The following is a 17519-nucleotide window of genomic DNA, read 5'->3' as shown; positions in this document are numbered from 1 at the left end:
CTCAATATGTATACTAAAAGTAGCAGTCCACACTACGAACCAACTTTAGCACAAGGAAACCAGCGTTTTTTGCAGCGTGACAGCACTCAACGGGCACTCCAACAGTGCGGGTGCGCAAGTGCACGTGGGGGCCTGTTTATAAGCTGTTTCCGGGACCATAAGGCAGGATAAATTAAGGTGGCCAATGAAATTAATGAATGTCGTCGTGGGACCAATGAGATGATGGATGCACTCAATATGGATCATAAAAGACCATGATAAAATAGCACAACTCTTTCTTCCAGCTATCCAGAGACCATGTTGAGTAGCGTTGTGGCCCCCTCCCCCCCACTGCTGTAGACAACGCCAGACTACATCTGATATACACATCCAGGCCAACCTAAAATGAGGGACCCACACCCTACGCCCCTACCGGCCCATGCTGCTGCTACCTGCTGGGCTGCTCCTAGCATGCGCAGCCCAGCCATATAAAGGATTTTGGGGCTCCCCACACACAGCTGATGTTTGCCTGCCTGAGATCCATCTGAAGAGAGTGCAAATACCCAGAAGAACATCAAAAAAGAGCAGCAGCAAGAACCTTGAGACAGCCCTGGGCAGGACTCTTTTTTTTTTTTTTTAAATACAGTTTAGATACACAGATAGGTTATCCATATATAGTGTCTTGTGAACCCCACCCTCCCCCCCTTTTCAAAACTCTCAAAAACACTGCTGGTGTACCAGAAGAAAAAAGCAAATATGAGCATAACAACTATAAGAACTGTACACCAGCATTCCGTTGTCTGCTTTTCCTTTTGTGTGCCTGTGTTACTTTACCCTAGTGTCTTTTTTCCTTGGGGGTATTTGGGGAACATTCTGCCCTAATCTTTGCCTTTTACTCCTTTCCACACGTCACAGTAGGGCTCACCAGGGTGATCTTCGACCTGGGTAAGCAGGGTTGGAGACAGATAAGAGGCAGTTCAAGTATTCATTGAAGCTATACAAGTATATTGTATGCCCGCCTACCCCCATCACCCTATAAGGGGCGTGGTATGATCCCCCGAAGGAACCTGTAGAAATTACGTGAAAATGTGTTTTTACAGAAATTGCTAGTATCAGAGGTGGCCCCCACTTTTTCGGTTCACTTGGAACTGGGCACAATGTACCTAATAGATTATTTGAGATTAAAACCACTCTTACTATGGGTCTCAGTTTGGACCAACTCTATGTCAATCTTAATACAAAATATGTAGGCCAACATGTGTAAAAGTGAAGTGGCAAATAAGATTCGATGGCTGAACTATGTGAAAAAACAATTCTTGTGTTTGGTGCTAGAAGCATGGAATGAAAACCCATGTTCGATGAGTGAAAATTCAACAAATAGAATCAAGAGCTGTTACTTCCAATTTTATACCAGACAGAGAGAAGAGCTAGTGAAGCAGAGGGTGCGATGACATGATACTTTGAAGTTTACCCTGGATTGTGAACCATACTTACTCTCGGTCTCGTAAAGGTATGGGTGAAGTGGTGAATCTCTGTGCCGCAACCCCCACAAGAGACTCACCTAAGACGTGCCTGGCGGCGCTGCTCGCTGCAGCGGGACTGCGACAGCAGTGGTATAGCTCACGGCATGTGGAGGAACAACTGGGCATCCAACCTCCAGCCGGCCTGTGCTGGAACACCGGGGCAGCAGCTTGCTCCACTCTAAGGAATGGAAGTGGATGAGAGGCGCTACAGGACCTTAGAGGAAAGGCCCTAGCCTACGGCAGCGTTAGCACAAATCCAGGATTTTTGCAAACACCATAGAACATGTGGGAGGACCCAAGTTCGAATCTCCATAGAGGAACTTGTAAGAATGTAAGGGTGCACCTAAATTGATCAAATAACCTGCGCCCCAAGGATCAGACAAAAAATATTTAAAAAGAGGCACAGACTAAAAGAAGAATAAAGAAAGGAAAAAAGTAAGTCTCATTATTAAAACGATAGAAGTCCAACTGGACAATCGTAAAGAGAGAGAACCTAACACAGGACGAGAATAGACACACCCTCTCAGCCGATCCTGTAAGCAAAGATTTTCAGCCAATCAGCGGACAACAGGATGAGGAGGTGTCTGGCTATAAAAGCAGAGCCAGCTCACTCCGAACTTGTCTCAGTCATGGACAAGTTCCCTGTTCTTCTCTCAAGAGGCTGGTGAATGGAAAAGGAGCTGTATCCCGAAAGAGGAGTTGCTGCATGGGTGCAGGAGCCTGGACTACCCAGGAGCACAACCTACCTGGAAGCTACCAGGGAGCAACCTGGAGGAAAGTGGTTGACCCCGGGGGAAGGAGTGTACTCCTAAAACCCCACCTGAGCCTAAAAGGTGGGAGGGCTGACCTGCCTGGGAAGAGGCTAAGGCAGCACCTCGATAATAGCCTGGTAGGGAGCCAAGAAAAGAAGCAAGCTCCCCCAATAGAAGAGCGGCAAACCCCAAGTCCCCTGAAGAGGAGAGAGGCCAAACAAAGAGAAAAGGGCCACCAAGTAAGAAGTGAGAATGACCCCACGGAGGGGGCAGGGGGGAGAGGAGGAGGAGGAGGAGGAAGAGGAGGAAGAGGAGGAGCAGCAGGAGGAGGAGGAGGAGGAGGAGGAGGACTTCTTAATCGGCGAAGTGCACCTTACGCTTGTATTAATCACACGGCGAGGAACTTCTAAATCATTTGTTTGCACACTTGCTTTATTCCTCAAACCCTGTTTTGTCTTACACTTGCTTAATGAACAGTTGTCTTTGAAAAGTCCCAAAGTCTGAGACCCTTCTGTTCGCCATGTCTTCAACAGCGCCCTTTGATAAGTAAACGCAGATTTAATATGATACCGTTGAAGAGTGAAACCTATCAATGGAGTAAAGAAGGAAATAGCTCATGTGGGTGTAAATGTGGTGTGAGGGCGGTGGAAGATGTTGCACATTTTATGTTATTTTGTCCACTGCATAAAGGCATTCAGGATAGAACCGCATTTCTAATTTTAAGGGGAATTAATATCGACCACCTGTGCTGTATTTAATGGTGTGCAAGGAATCCCATGGTATGCGGCGGTTTCGAATTTTATTTAATCAATACTATTAGAATCGGAGGAAGGTTTTTTGATATATGATGTATTTTATTTTGATTTTAATGATGCTATTCAGTTCAGTATTTTATGTTAATTTAGTCTATTTAGGGTTACTATTCATTCATGTAATTTATAGGATGTAGGGAAACCGTCTTTTCACTCCAACAAAGGAAATTATGATGAATTCCAGACTTGATTTGCACCATCAACATTATGCCTTGCATTTATTTATTTATTTTTACATTTGTATAGCGCACTAAGCCCTTAGGCATCACAACACTTTCACATGACCAGTTACTTGCATAAGTACATGTATAAAGGTGATTACAGGATCTTGCAGAGAGAGAAAATGTAAGTCGGTCGGTTTCAGAAACCGTGTTCAAACAAATAGCAGTGTTAGAGAAATACCGCCATTTATTGTATCTCATTTCCCTCACCTTTTACTGTCTAGCTCGACTCCGCTTTATATACTTTAAAATATTTCTGATAGTGTTTTTACTCAATTATCTAGATCTTCGTAGGAAAAAATTTATTGATTGTACCTTAATGGGGTGCAATGCACTCCGAAATAAAGATGAATCTATTGACATACGTGGACTGTTCTTCTGTCTCATAAACACAGTTCATGCTAATGTACAGAAAAGTGCAGTTTGAAGATAACATACATTGTATCTGATAATGCTGGCATTCAAACAAATGCTGTTTCCTCAAAGTTTGGCTTGCAAATATGAATGTGAAGTTATGAACTATCAAGGCAAAATGAATTGTTAACCATTTTACAGGATCATAAATACATTCATTACGTTGTTATATTTGTAAAGGTGTACAATATGTCAGTGATAAACTTCAATCCATGCATTCTAGATTTTTACTGCGACAGGGAGCAATTTATGCTGGTTGCCATTGGGTTTTATATTTGTAAAAAAATAAAAATGGTGCTCTTATAGCTTGCTTTATGCCAGAGTTCAGCCTCTATGCGTGGGGTGGGGCATCAAACCCATGCTGCTCAGTGTTGTCTTGCTTTCAAGACAAGCACGTTGCCACTGAGCTATCCTCCCAGTTCATGCAGAATCACTATGCCTGGCAAGCCATGCTCCCATTTCTTTTGTATGCATAGGTAATGCATGTGGATTTTTACTTTCTCACTCATTTTCTACTTTTACTCCATTACTTGGTCCCCTCTGTTTTCTATGCTGCAAGGCATATTTGTACATACATAGGTGTCACTTAATTTCAAGATGCCTGCCCCATGACATGTGCTTACTTTTCAAGCAGTGGCGTTACTCCACACCTCAAGATTGTGTCAAGGTTGCCACATCATTTTTTCACTCATGTCTAAATACTCAATCATTGCAACTAAAACCACATACCTCCACAGATCCTTGCTCTGCATTATATGGTTTTATTGGAGATTCCTCTCTCCAATTATCAAATATTATCCCTCATTAACGGAATCAGACTGGTTTCAATTTTTAGGCACTCTCTCTGCATAAAACATAAGTGTCGTGCAACAGGAGTGCCTCAAGAGTGTCCTCTGTTTCTGTGCTGAATCACAGGTACCCTGTTCTCCCCAGACAGTGGACGTGAACCCTATCTTTTGACGCCTGCCATTCCGGGATTGTTCTGCTCTTGGTTGGAGTCAATCTGGGATCCTCTGCTCTTAGCTGGAGCCAATCTGGGATCGTTTGCTTTTGACTCAAGAAAGCTGTGGTGTTCAAACTCGTAGACGTGCGTGTCAGCGTGCGCGTCGTGCAACAGAAGTGCCTCAGAGTGTCCTTTGTCTTGTGCTCTTGTCTCTTGTTCAATCCTTTCTACTTGTCTTTTGATCACTCTAACAAGGTAAGATCACTCTGCTCCTTTTCATACTAGATGTGTCCCCGCGCGCACCCAAAGATGAAATCACAAACCTGTTGCAGGGCCACTTTGCACAGTGCTGTTATATGCGCCAAGTGTGGGGCCAAGACTAATACTCCTACAACATCTACGAAACGCCTGCAAACCAAATTGTCTCAATTTAACAAAACCTCCTTCACGCAACCTGAAATTTCTGTTTTCTTCTAGAAGGAAAGCAAACAATTGGACACTCAAGCACCGTCAATGATGTTCAATGAGTCAGCTAAGCATTCTCAATCCTGTACCATAGACAATAACAATTCGCAACTCAAGATGTGCGTGAATCTTAGGCGTGCATCTTTCGGTGGCACTAAGGGTCCCTCGTTTATGGACCATGAGGACAATGTAATTGACATTGATTTATCCAACTCACCTGATTTATCAGCTCTAGTCCCGCTTATGTCAGCCACTGACTCGTTAGAATCAAGCCTTGATGAGGATGTTGATAACATTGCGAATGTTGATCCTGCGTTGGTAGACAATGACACAGCTATCCTCACAGACCTCTATAGCATCATGGCCAAAGTGGAAGCCCTGTCGATGCTGATTACTGCATTTGCAAAAGACCAGTGGGAGATCAAAGCATTTCTTGCCTAGACCTTGAATAAGCTATTTGCAAACGACCAGTGGGAGATCAAAGCATTTCTTGCCTAGACCCTGAATAATCTTGATGAAGTCATCCCTTTAGTCAGATCCCAAAAAGCGAATCGACTAAACCAGTCAGAACTCCGTGATCTTGATCCGCGACACTGTTGCTTCTCCTAACATGGCACACTGTCCTTTTATACATTCACGGCAAGTAGAAGCCCCGGAGCCAATCTGAGATTACGAGGAAATATTTGGCTCTCCTCCATCTGCACTTTCATATTGGATACACCCCTAGTGGTACACCCGGGCAAACCAACTAAGAGTGTAAAACCTGTGCCTGGCACTTGCACTCTAGGAAAACATCTAATAGAATGGACCATTCAAGGGCTATCCAATACTGCATCGGCCTGTCGATAATACAGGCTGCCCCTTCTGGAAAGAAAATTGTTACAAACAGTTTGCCTGATGGCATTGCACGCTGAGTTGCTCTGAAAGAGTCTCTTGTCCAAAAGTCATTGAAAGGGCCAAAAATCACGCCCAACACCAGTAAACAGGACGGAGATCGTGTACCAACATCTATTGTTGCTAGAACCATCGCCTCAGGCCAGTCCAAAATGAACGTAAATACCCATGCATGAGAAAACGTCATATTCAATACAAGCTCCTATAAGGACCTAGGGTCCTGGACTATAATTGAGGAAATAAATCCATCCTCTGATAGTCCATTTCTGAATCGATTGCAATTATTGGCAGTTTTTCAAGAAATGCCACAACTGAGATTAATAGGCTCCACTGACATTAAGTGTATCGAGCTACCCAGGACAGGTAGCCCCACAAACTGGGCGCTGATCGAATTTGCTTCAGCAGTCATCATTGCCCTTCATATGTCGTATGCAGAGTCTTTAATGGCTTTGGGGTTATCTCTTATCCTGTGCCGCAAAAGTAAAAAGCTGGTTCAGTGTGATTTTCTCATTTGAAAAAAGGAAAATATGGTATCTTGGCCATCGGACAGAGAGAGGATCTCTACGTGCTTTTCTAACCAACAAAGACACAGCTATAACAAACTACTGTGAAAGGGAATGCTGGTTGCCTACATGGATCACAAATGGTGCAAACTGACATTCCGCTACGTACAAAACTTTGTTATGGACATCATGGAACACACATGGTTACAGGTCTTTTCTTTCGCATCCTGTGGGTCTTGCTTCAATTATTTCAAGTCAAGTTTTTCTATTTCACAGGAAACTTGGTGCACTTTGCCTTTCTTTATAAATGGTTTCCAGATATTACACAATTTGGCAACCCTCTCTGTTCTCGGCCGACCGCGTAGAGGCCTTGCAATTGATACTATATTGGAGCACACTTTGAAAAACGTTCCTTCTGCTATTCCCTCTCCTTATGTTCTACCCGCTATGCTCTGTTTCTCCGAGGAGAGTTCTAGCCCTCTTTTAGTTATCAACATGTATGATCCTAAGTACATTATTTCAATAATTGAAGATATCATTTTTAAATGGTTTGTATTTTCTCAATCATGTCTTGTAGTGATAGCAGGCGCCCCGCTCTTCAGCCCTCCAATTGTGCAAGCAATTGGACTAGTTTTGTGTCCTGTCATGAGCTTATTTGCCTTTTAAAGCTGTTGAAGGGACTGAGCTGTCCTACACTTGGACGAACGGTATAGTTGAAACCCATTTTGATTATATCATCACTGATCTGCTACCAAATCAAGGTGCAGTGATGTGACGATCACTCTTAATAATCAAAGCAAAAACGCTGCACTTAAATGGGAATTCTATATTTCTGCCCCACACATACAGAAACACATGGCCGCCAACGAAGGTTCAAACTTAAAGGGCAATTGTATAAGCTGGTCTGCAACAGAAATGATGGTCATTAACGATGCACTTTGGCAGGATAAGCATGATGTTCATGCCGTTCTGCCAAAAACAAATTGGGACCTTACCCAATTGGTACACGTCCATATCAGTCCTACTTGGCAATGGCTAGTGGAGGCACGGTCTATAACGGCACATCAAAAAATAAAATTAATCAACCATATGATGGCATCATCGCTGAAAAAAAAGAAGGCTCATCTCAAAGCTAAAACTTTGGTTAAAGACAGCATAGTAATTAATTTGGAGGACAAATTGTCTTGAATAAACACTCTGGCATCTAGATATAAGAACTGGCACAAACGGCACAAGCACTCAATCAGTGATCAAACTGGCTCCTGCTATTTGGTTGGTTAAAGTCGCACAATATTAAAATGTTTTGGACCAACTTCAAAGATTATAAGAAGGGTGTATATCTCCGGTTGAATTGAATCCTGTACCCGACAATAAATGGGTGGAGTACATCGCTGATTTATATTTTGACTTTGAAGCACCCCACGTACATCTAAAAACTGATGTTGCTAAACTTAGTATGGCTAATTTCGATATTGATGAAGAGTCATTGTCCAACACATTAAGAAATTAACAATCTCTCGTGCCCTGGCCCCGACGGTATACTGAACGTCGTATTAAAGGCCCATCCTGAACTCTAGGCCCAGATACTTGGTTATCTTTACAAGCATATAGAATCAACTGGTCTCATACCCCATAGTTGGCGCAAATCCATCTTGGTCTCTATCTTCAGGAAAGATAATAGGCTTAATCCTCATAAGTATCGATTATTGGCCATGATGGACACTAGCCAAAAGATCTTTGCTTCCATTCTTTTCCGCAAACTTTCTAGGTGGGCTGACGAAAATGCAATATTCAGCCTTTTCCAGTAAGGCTTTAGAAAAAATAACAATACTGACACCAATATATGTGCCCTGCAAAACTTAACAACAGAAACATAAAATACTAACAGACCATACCTTTACTGCTGTTGTATGGATTTTAGTAAGGCTTTCCACCTTATCCCACGGGCACTACTTTGTATATTGTTTGGGGCATTGAAACAAATCTACTCTGCTACATCCAGCAGCTGTATATCAACACATCGATTACAGTCCTATTGAATCTCGCCAGACTGTGCACTGAATATCAAGACACCAACAGCGGCCGTAAGCAAGGGTGTGTGTTATGCCCGATTCTGTATAACCTATTTACAGCGGACCTGATCCTAGTGTTTCGCCAACTTAATAACATCCCACCTAGGATCAAATGCGTACAGATACCGTGGCTTTCTTACGCTGATGATATAATAATGTTCTACCTCAATCCTATCGGCATACAGCTCTATAAGTCCCCTAGCAGACTATACAAACACCTATGCCATGGCCATTGATATAACCAAATCAAGAAATTTGTGTTTGAGTAAAAAAGGTACAGGTAAGGGGAAGTTCGTATGGCATATTAATGAAATTGCCCTCAATAGAGTTGCTGTATATAACTACCTAGGATTTTCTGTTACATCTAACCCTTGCGCCACATTTTACCAGGAAAAGGTAGTTAGAAAAGCATGGAGAACGTGGCTGGCCATAAAACATTATATTGTTCACTGAGGCAGTTATAATAGCGAAGGTCTGTTGGCGGTGTACTGTTAGTATTGTCCCCTCCATACTCTATGGCATGGTAACCCATGAAACACAAGCAGATAGTTAGAACAGCTTGAAGGTAAACTCTTGAGGTCTGTCATTAATGTACCATTATGGTACGTCCAAAGAACCCTCTTATATGCCAAGTTTTTGAGTGACAGTCTAGATTCAAATGATCTGTTATTATTAATGGGAAGAAATGCTGATAACATGGATAAAAAACATCTTTATCATCGACCTAAAGAACACTGCAGTAACTTTTATTTCCTGAATTATGTCTCGCCCCACATGTGTTAATAACGGATCCTAACTTTGAAATCAAAATAAAAAAGAGAGCTAAGTGTTGGGATTTGGCGAACAATGGTGATAAACTCCATGGTAAAGTTCGGTATAACGATCTGTCAAGACAAATTTTTTATGCCCACTTGCCTTTTACCTACTTGACTAAGCTGTGCCCTATCGATCTAAAACGCGTTATCTTGCATTAGCGGCTCAACCTATTGCCTACTATGGACTTTGTTGGTGCATGGTTGAATATCCTTTATGAGGAATGGCTTTGTCGTCTTTGCCATACTGAAATTGAGACTTGTCGCCATGTTTTGACCAATTGTACGTCCCTGCATGCTTTTTACCTACGTGGTTATGTTGACTTTGTTTCCAACATTGAGGATTGTTCAGATGACCAATTCTGGTCTACTCTTTTTGGTGCAACGTCAATGGTTTTAATGGCAGCGGCTTTCAATATATGGAAGGAAGTGGTGAAGAAATTTTAAAAGTATCAACTGTGAAAGCACACAAATGATGACCAATCTATTAATCTTTTCCTTTAGGATAAGTGTGATTATTAATTGTTTTATTGTTAATCATTTTATTGTCTTCCTTTTTTTACCTTCTTATTTTTTCGAGTGCTTAAAGTTTTCTATTAAACTAAAAGCACAATTAAAAAAATAAAAAATAAAATTAAAATAATACATATGTAGTGCCCCACAGTATTACTGGTTTATTCCAGTGCATACTCATCTCTTTTCCCCCACAGAACTAGTCACCCTGGGCCACGTCTGCCAGGTGTGGCCCAGGGAGTCCAGGTGGGCTGCATGTAAGGGGACGCCACCTTGTTTTTAAATGACGTGGCCGAGAGGGCTGAAACTTTGGGCGCTCCCCACCATGTTATTATGAGTGACCGTGACAAGCTGCGGTGACTGGTGGCCTTCTGGGGGTGGGGGGGGAGTGATCACTGTTGCTCTCCTGCTTGTCAGGGGACCGTCTCAATGCAGGCCCGGTCAGTGGCGGGGACCGCCGCAGAGTGCTGCTAAACCCTTCGAGGGTTTAACTGTTATACCCAGCGCTCTACTCGCACTGTTCAATGTTTTTTTTAAGAGTAAAGGAGCCCATGCGTGATCACTCGCCAAGGTCCCTTACGCTAACCTGCAGCGCTGGGAATCCTTTACCATTTATCTATTTTATTCTCTGCAAGGGGATGAAGGGTTGTGTACATGTATGGTTTATCTCATAGATAAACATGTTTCCATGTACAATAGTGGAATACATGTTGCGAAACTCGAACTAAATTGATTACACTATCAGAAATGTTTATAGCTGAGTGATGGCTTCATGAAATCCCATGACGTGGATGCTGGTTTTTAAAAATAAGGCTTGGCTCTTTTCTTTCAGCATGTTTCCATGCATTTAGTGTGGAGCGAATAAACCAGTTGAACTAATTTCTTTGTGCATATCTTCAATAAAATGGTTAACAAGCAAGGCTGAGATGTTTTTTAGTACGATTGCAGGTGCAGTGTTATATCATGCCAATTTTTGCTGATCTCATCATCATCCCAATATATTGAAGGTTACACAGGCATATGATAACCTACACTACTCTGTGGGTGTTGCAGCTAGTAATTTTGGTCTAAGCTCAGTTCTTTGCTAGGTTTTGTACACATGCCAACTGAGCATTCATCAAATCGGTGATGGCCATTGACTAGAGGAAGCCACCAAAGATTTTGTAGGATGGTTTGACGGGTGTGAATAAAGCAGCCGTGACCCTTTTCTAGAATGGAATAGTTTTTCAGGGCGATTCTCTTTATTTTGTTTGATCTGTTTGAGAAAGTTTTGGCACAGAATAGATGGGCTGATTGAGCTTATTTGCTTGGTTGCTCAATGTGAGCTTTTCTATTATTGCTCAAGGCTCTTTGCAAGGACCTTTTCACCAATTAGGTGGAATATTCTTGCTGGCTGCGTTTTTCCTGAGTATAGCAGTTTTATTGTTGATGTTCATCCAGGATGGGTCCTGCTGCAGGAGTTCTTGTGTTTCACCACAATGGGCTTTCCATTTGGAGTCTTATTGTGTTTATCCAGAATGGGCAAAACCACAGGAGTACTCTTGCATCCTGTCCCCTTTTCTAAATACTAATGCATCGTCCCACAGAATGGGGAACGGGATCGGAGCCTGTTGCATAGCAGCTTCTTATAGAACTTTCTCCCATGGATGTACGCCCCAGCATGGCCCCTCCCTCACGCCACCTTGACACCTCCCCTAATCTCTGCATCCCATACACTATAACTCAAAACATCTTGTAAATACATTTACGGAAAAATCAATAAAAATATTTTCAGCGTGATTTACTACAAGGATAATAGCCTAAACGTACTCAAAATACATGTGACCCACCAATTAGGATACACCTTCATTTTCACTTCATAACACCATAATACTAGGTATTTTCACTGATTTAACTATTTAGGGAGAAATTTGCAGTGTGAGCACACTGCTGACAAGAGAGTACATGTTAAAATTTGTTAAATGTTCAGTTGTTCCCTTTTTCAATTTCTTCATTTTGTGCTTCTTCTCTTTTATAGCTGACTTTGGCTTTGCTCGGTACCTGCAAAGTAACATGATGGCTGCCACACTGTGTGGCTCCCCTATGTACATGGTAAGTACCCTCATTAAGTTTCTTTGTGCAATCACACGTGTCTCTCGCGCTCACTCTCCCTCTCAAATGCGCGTAATTTACAGTTGTTCTCATGCGATACCAAATGGGTACTGTACTCTTGTTTTTATGGTTAACATGGGTGTATTTTTCAATGGACGCCTATAGCGTGTACTTAATTTCACAAGGGTGTTTTTTACAAAGTCCTTTTCTGTAGAACCAGGTATTATAGTTGAGGCCTTCTCCAAACAGGAGGTTTGGTCTTGAAATGTGTCTGTAGATTGAACATCTGGTACCTGGAGCATTTTGCTTCAACCAAACATGGTCAATCAAGTATTTTATAGAGAAGAAGCCAATGCAATTGCTGAGTCCTTATTCATAGGGTAGGTATGGTCACTGATGCTTTTGCTAAAGGCAGTTGTATTCACAGATTCTGTTTCTATAGTGAAAGGAATTGTCACGGATACCTTTTTCAGAGGCAGGCATGGTCATTAGCACCTTCCCCAGAGGCAGGCCCGGTAACTGAGTGAGTTTCCAGAGTGTAATGGGAACTGGTTCCGTCTTCACAGGGCAGGTATTGTCACAGCGACCTTCAACGAGTCATGTGTGGTCACTGAGGCCTTTGCCAGAAACAAAAATCTCACTCTCACCCTTGTCGCATGCGCACATGCACACCTTTTTCTCAATGGGAAAACATCTGGGAACTCCTAAAAGTGTAAATGTGACTCTTACAGGGTACCTCCTTTGACAGTGACATTTTCCTAAGTCCCCACTCGGGCCTTGACTTTTGTGAGCAATTCGGTGATTTTCAGAGGAATCAGTGACTTATCTATGTTTGAATAATAAATCGCTGCATCTCACTCTTTGCCATGTGATAACATTGGATAATGTGTGCCTGTTGTGGCTACTGTGTCTGAATTGGTTTGTGTGGAGTTTGTGAGAGGTACTGCCACCATTATTGGCCTAAATATATCCACCGTTTGGAAGTGACGGTTATGGTCCACCCATAGGTTTGATCCCTTTTCTCCATCTAGATATTACTATGTGCTTAGTACTCCCATGTTTGTATTATGTGTTTCAATGTGTAGGATGTAGAAGGGAACACTGTTTACTAGTGTTTTAGCATTTTTTTGTATTCTCTTTGTGTATGTAATGTACCTATTGTCTAGGCATCTCTTTGCTCCCCCTCCTTTAGCATTATAAAGTGTAGGGTATTCTGCCACAAGGTCGTTATCCTGATATTGGCTTTAGGGGTGAGAAGGATCTGGCCTAGTGCCATTTACTGTTTTCTTCTATACTATGTGTATGCTCACCTAGTACTTATTTTAACTTATCATAAGTGAAATGGTTTAATAAAGAGTATATACCATTTTTCAGTATATCCATATGGTGCCACCCCATCTCCTCCTAAGAGTGAAGCCTAACAGCTCTTCTGCATTACACGTTCAGAGTGTATTGGTCTAAGTTGGTGGGCATATTGCTTTTAAGAAGGATCTTTTCACACCCCTCACCGGAGGGCTGTGGAAAAATCTCCCTACAGGTTGCCTTAATTGCTCAGCCATTCCATTAGTTGAAGAGTTTGAAACTCAGAGGAAACGCCCCGTAAAGCAAGTAGATTTATATACCTGTGCCTAACCAGTAAGGCCCAAGAAAAGTCTTGCTAACCGTCAGCATGTTCACTGAAGGCCTTCTACAGATAGGCAGGTCATTGAGGATTTTTCTAAAGACCGGTATGGCCATAGCCGTTGAGCCGTTCTTCATAAAAGGAATTGCTCTGAGGAATTCTACAGGGGCAGGTATGTCCCTGGAGGCCTTATTCGAAAGGGTGGTAAATAACTGATGCCTTCACCAAAAGTGGTAATTGTCACAGCGGTCTTCTCCACAGGGCATGTATGGTAACTGTGAAATACTACAGAGGTGGGGGTATGGTCATCATGAAGGGGTTCTACTGAGGTTAAGCCGGAGGGCAGATGTTGATTTTTTTTTTAATGAAGACATATTGTGTTGTATTTTCTGAATGTTACTTGTTTTTCTCATTTTAGGCTCCTGAAGTTATCATGTCGCAGCACTATGATGCCAAGGCAGACCTCTGGAGTATTGGAACAGTCATCTATCAGTGTCTCGTGGGGAAGCCACCATTCCAGGTACCACTAGTTTAATGTTCCTAACCTAATACTCCTCTGCACACTCGACCCTGAGCCCAGGAGGGCTTCTGGAGCAGCTAGTGTTCAAAGTGTAGCATGGTTTAGGGTGATACACACTAAAGCCCTCATCCCGGTCTCTTGGGATATGGAACCCCTGAAATGTACACACACATGCTCTACCGGGAGTTCAACAACTGATAAAGGGTATGTGATTGCATTGACTACCCAAACTCAGAAACTGAATATGCTACTACTTAAAGGTGCCTGGGATGACAGTGGAGAAGATGACTCCTCTCGAACTAGTCTGTTAAGTCTAAAAGCCCCAGCAACTCCTGGCCACGATGTGAACGAGGAAAAGGGTACAATGATGGTGACTGGCTGTACACAGGCATTCTACTGGTGGATTTTAAGTTGGTTTGTGTCTGTTAATGATGTGTGCACAATAGAATGAAAGGTGGATTACATGTATTTAATGGTTGAAAAAGGCATTCAATAAATAACACATTTTCTACTTATATGCATTCACAAAATATCATTGTGAAGTTACTTTTAGGTTCCCCATCATCAAATGATAATCCATTCTACTGTCCTTTATCTCGCTCCCCCTATTGGAACACAAAAAAGTTTCCCTTAGAATATGTGTTTTGCTACATGTGAGTGAATCTCTTTTTGCAACAGATTTTCAATGAAATATATATTATTCTTTGTGGGCCTCCTTCCTGATTTATGGAGCCTATGGGTCCTGAATTGTGGATCTAATGATTTCCAGTTTATGTGCATGTAATATGTAGTTGGTTTGCTGTCTGCAAGTTAATTGTTTCCTGCATCACTTTCACATGATGAATTTATGTGGCAAATAATAAATACCAAAAAGTGATGAATGTTATGCTTTCAATCATGCATTCCTCTGAGCACATTAACATTCCATCATCTTGTATCCTGTTTGTTCTGTTAAATAAGCTGAACAACAATATGCAAACCAGCCTTGTTTTGTTTATTTTGAATTACTCACTAACCGTTCCACTAAACTGTACCTTACTGCCTTTCCACTGTCACCAGTCTGAGGTGCTAGACTCATCTCCTCTTCATGAAATCACAAGCAACCCATTACATGTTTCGCATGTATTGTAAGGAAGGCATGTTATCAAGAATAGACAGACATACGTGATCACGATTCAAGGGTGTTTATTTAAACGTATGCAGGTTGGAAAACGCATAATCTAAACCTAAATTTAAGATGGTGAGCAAGCTTCGACCATGAAATAATTAATGAAGGCAGTCCTTGTGGCGTCTTGTCTATACAAAAGGCCTATACAAAAAAAACTATAGCCAACCTTACAACTAAATATAGAAAGAGTTTGGGATAAGGGTTTCAATAAAGAAAGAAGTGTTTACAAATAATAAGTCAGGACGTGATTGCCAGGGGTCTCCCTTAACCACTTTTTGAGCACCGGACAAGGCGGATCTCCTGAGCAGAGCACACACTCAGCTTTCCCAGCACAAGCTGACAGTTTTGCACCAGCAATCAGGTTCTTCGATGGTTAAGACTCTTTTCAATAAAAGTCTCTTGCCTTTGAAGACCTGATACTTTACGATTAACAGAATAAAAGTTTGTTTCCTTGTAGCACTTGGAGTGATGATTTCTCACCCCTGGCTCCCCCTCTTCCGGACAATAACCACTCTCGAATCTCAGCCTCTCTCTGCCGGGTTCACCATGGATTTCCTAGCATTCACAAATCTTAATGAAAACAGTTCTCCATGGACCTCCCTCTGCCAGGTTCACATTTGTCAACGCACTGTTTCTTGGGACTTTAGACTTTGCCCCTCTTTATTGGCATCCCTCCCCGTGGTTTACTCATGACACTTTACAATTCCTTTTCCTTTATCTTGATGTGGGATTCACTTCCCTTGCGTTTCAATGGTTTGTCGGTCAAAGACTTTCAACTGTACAGGGATTTGGCTTGACCCCGGTATGACCATTTTGACCTGTCTTGGCGGCTCTCCCATGGCCTTACCAGAGTCTCTGGAGTGAGCACCCATGTGGTCCCTCTACCCTCTGCAGCTGGTCTTCCCTCAACAATTCACAGATCTTTGTATTTGGCCACTTTGCAACTTTTATTCAACACAGTTCGGTTTATCGGTTCTGCCCTCGACTCACCGGCTCTGATGAACCGCTTGTCCTTCTTCGTATCTTGAGTCAAGGCCATTTCACAGTAGCAGGAGTCTCCCTCGGTCCTGCTTATCAGCATAGGCACGCTCTGTGTACCGTTGACATCTGCCACAAGACACTTGAGCTATTGTTCGCAGGCTTCCGATTCCTTCTGCAGAGGTCTCACAGGCCTGGCGTGGAAAGGGCAAGGTCGCTTCTCTGCTTGTCACCCTCTCGGTTTGCGTCGTCTTTTTCCTACTCTTGAACTGCCGTGTCTTGATAGCTGTCTCATTGTGCGGTCTGCCTTGCTCATACTGTGCTATTGTGCTCCACCTTTTATCCCTGTGGGGAAGGGAAAGGGCCGTCCGGTGTGTGTGTGTGGTTCTCCAGCATGGGGTCTGGCATGAATTCACATGCTCATGAATATTCCCCCCGTCGTCAGGCTGGGAATCCTCGGTAAAGAAAAAATCAGCATCAGTTTCGTTTCTGATCTGTCTTTCGTAGTAGTAACCAATCACTGATCTCTGCGTCATACTGACCACAGCCAATGACTGCCCTCTACCTAAGCCCCGCCTCTGGCAGCCATCTTCAGATTTTTACCGCACGTTCAAGTGTTGGGATCCTCGTGCTATTGCTCTCGAGCGTTAGTGCTATTTTTTCACATTTTTTTCTCAAAAAACTTCTATTTTCGGTCAAAAGAGCCTCAAGCTCCACCGTTTCTTCATCCGATCAACGGGGACCCGTGTCAGATTCGTCTACGCCCCTCAAGGGTGAAGATTTCGTCGAGCCACGCTTTTGGAGGACTCCAGAAGTTTCTCAGGCCCATCTCGGACATGGCCCAGGAGAAGGGAAGCTCGACGCCCGGAAAGCTGTTCAGGGTCTGCCCTGGATGCCAGCTTCAGAATGTCTTTAAGGAGGACGAACACTCCCTTTGTCTTTACTGCCTAAATGAGGACAAGACGCACGTGGAGAAGGACTGTGCGTTTTGCGGCAATTTGTCGGAGCGGACCATGAAGGACCGCCATCAACGTCTCGCCAACTGGCTGGAAGGGAAGAGCCCGTCAGGCGAGAAGAAGAAGAAGTCCGAGCGGTCTTCTAAGACCTTTGAGGACGCCCCGGCGACGGGGGTCCAACACAAGGCCAAGCACCGCGAGTCCGCTGGCACCGGGAGCGCCGAACGGTCGGGCTTTACGGGCGCCAGGCAGGGCGCATCCTCCCCGGCGCCATCAACCACG

At 43.1% G+C, this 17519-nt stretch overlaps 1 protein-coding gene across 2 annotated transcripts in view; it reads left to right on the top strand.

Moving 5' to 3' along the window:
• ULK2 (unc-51 like autophagy activating kinase 2) overlaps positions 1–17519 on the top strand; it is an 801072-nt gene that overhangs the window by 381002 nt on the left and 402551 nt on the right. For both annotated transcript variants that reach the window (XM_069615186.1, XM_069615185.1), the window contains exons 7-8: positions 11921–11994; positions 14034–14135. In XM_069615186.1, coding sequence (XP_069471287.1) covers positions 11921–11994; positions 14034–14135 — 176 coding nt within the window. The remainder of the gene's footprint in view (positions 1–11920; positions 11995–14033; positions 14136–17519) is intronic.

Source organism: Ambystoma mexicanum, chromosome 9 (assembly GCF_040938575.1).
Source record: "Ambystoma mexicanum isolate Mex_15411 chromosome 9, UKY_AmexF1_1, whole genome shotgun sequence".
Lineage (NCBI taxonomy): Eukaryota > Metazoa > Chordata > Amphibia > Caudata > Ambystomatidae > Ambystoma > Ambystoma mexicanum.
Note: the sequence above shows the minus strand (reverse complement) of the source record. Positions and strands in the feature narration are given on the sequence as shown.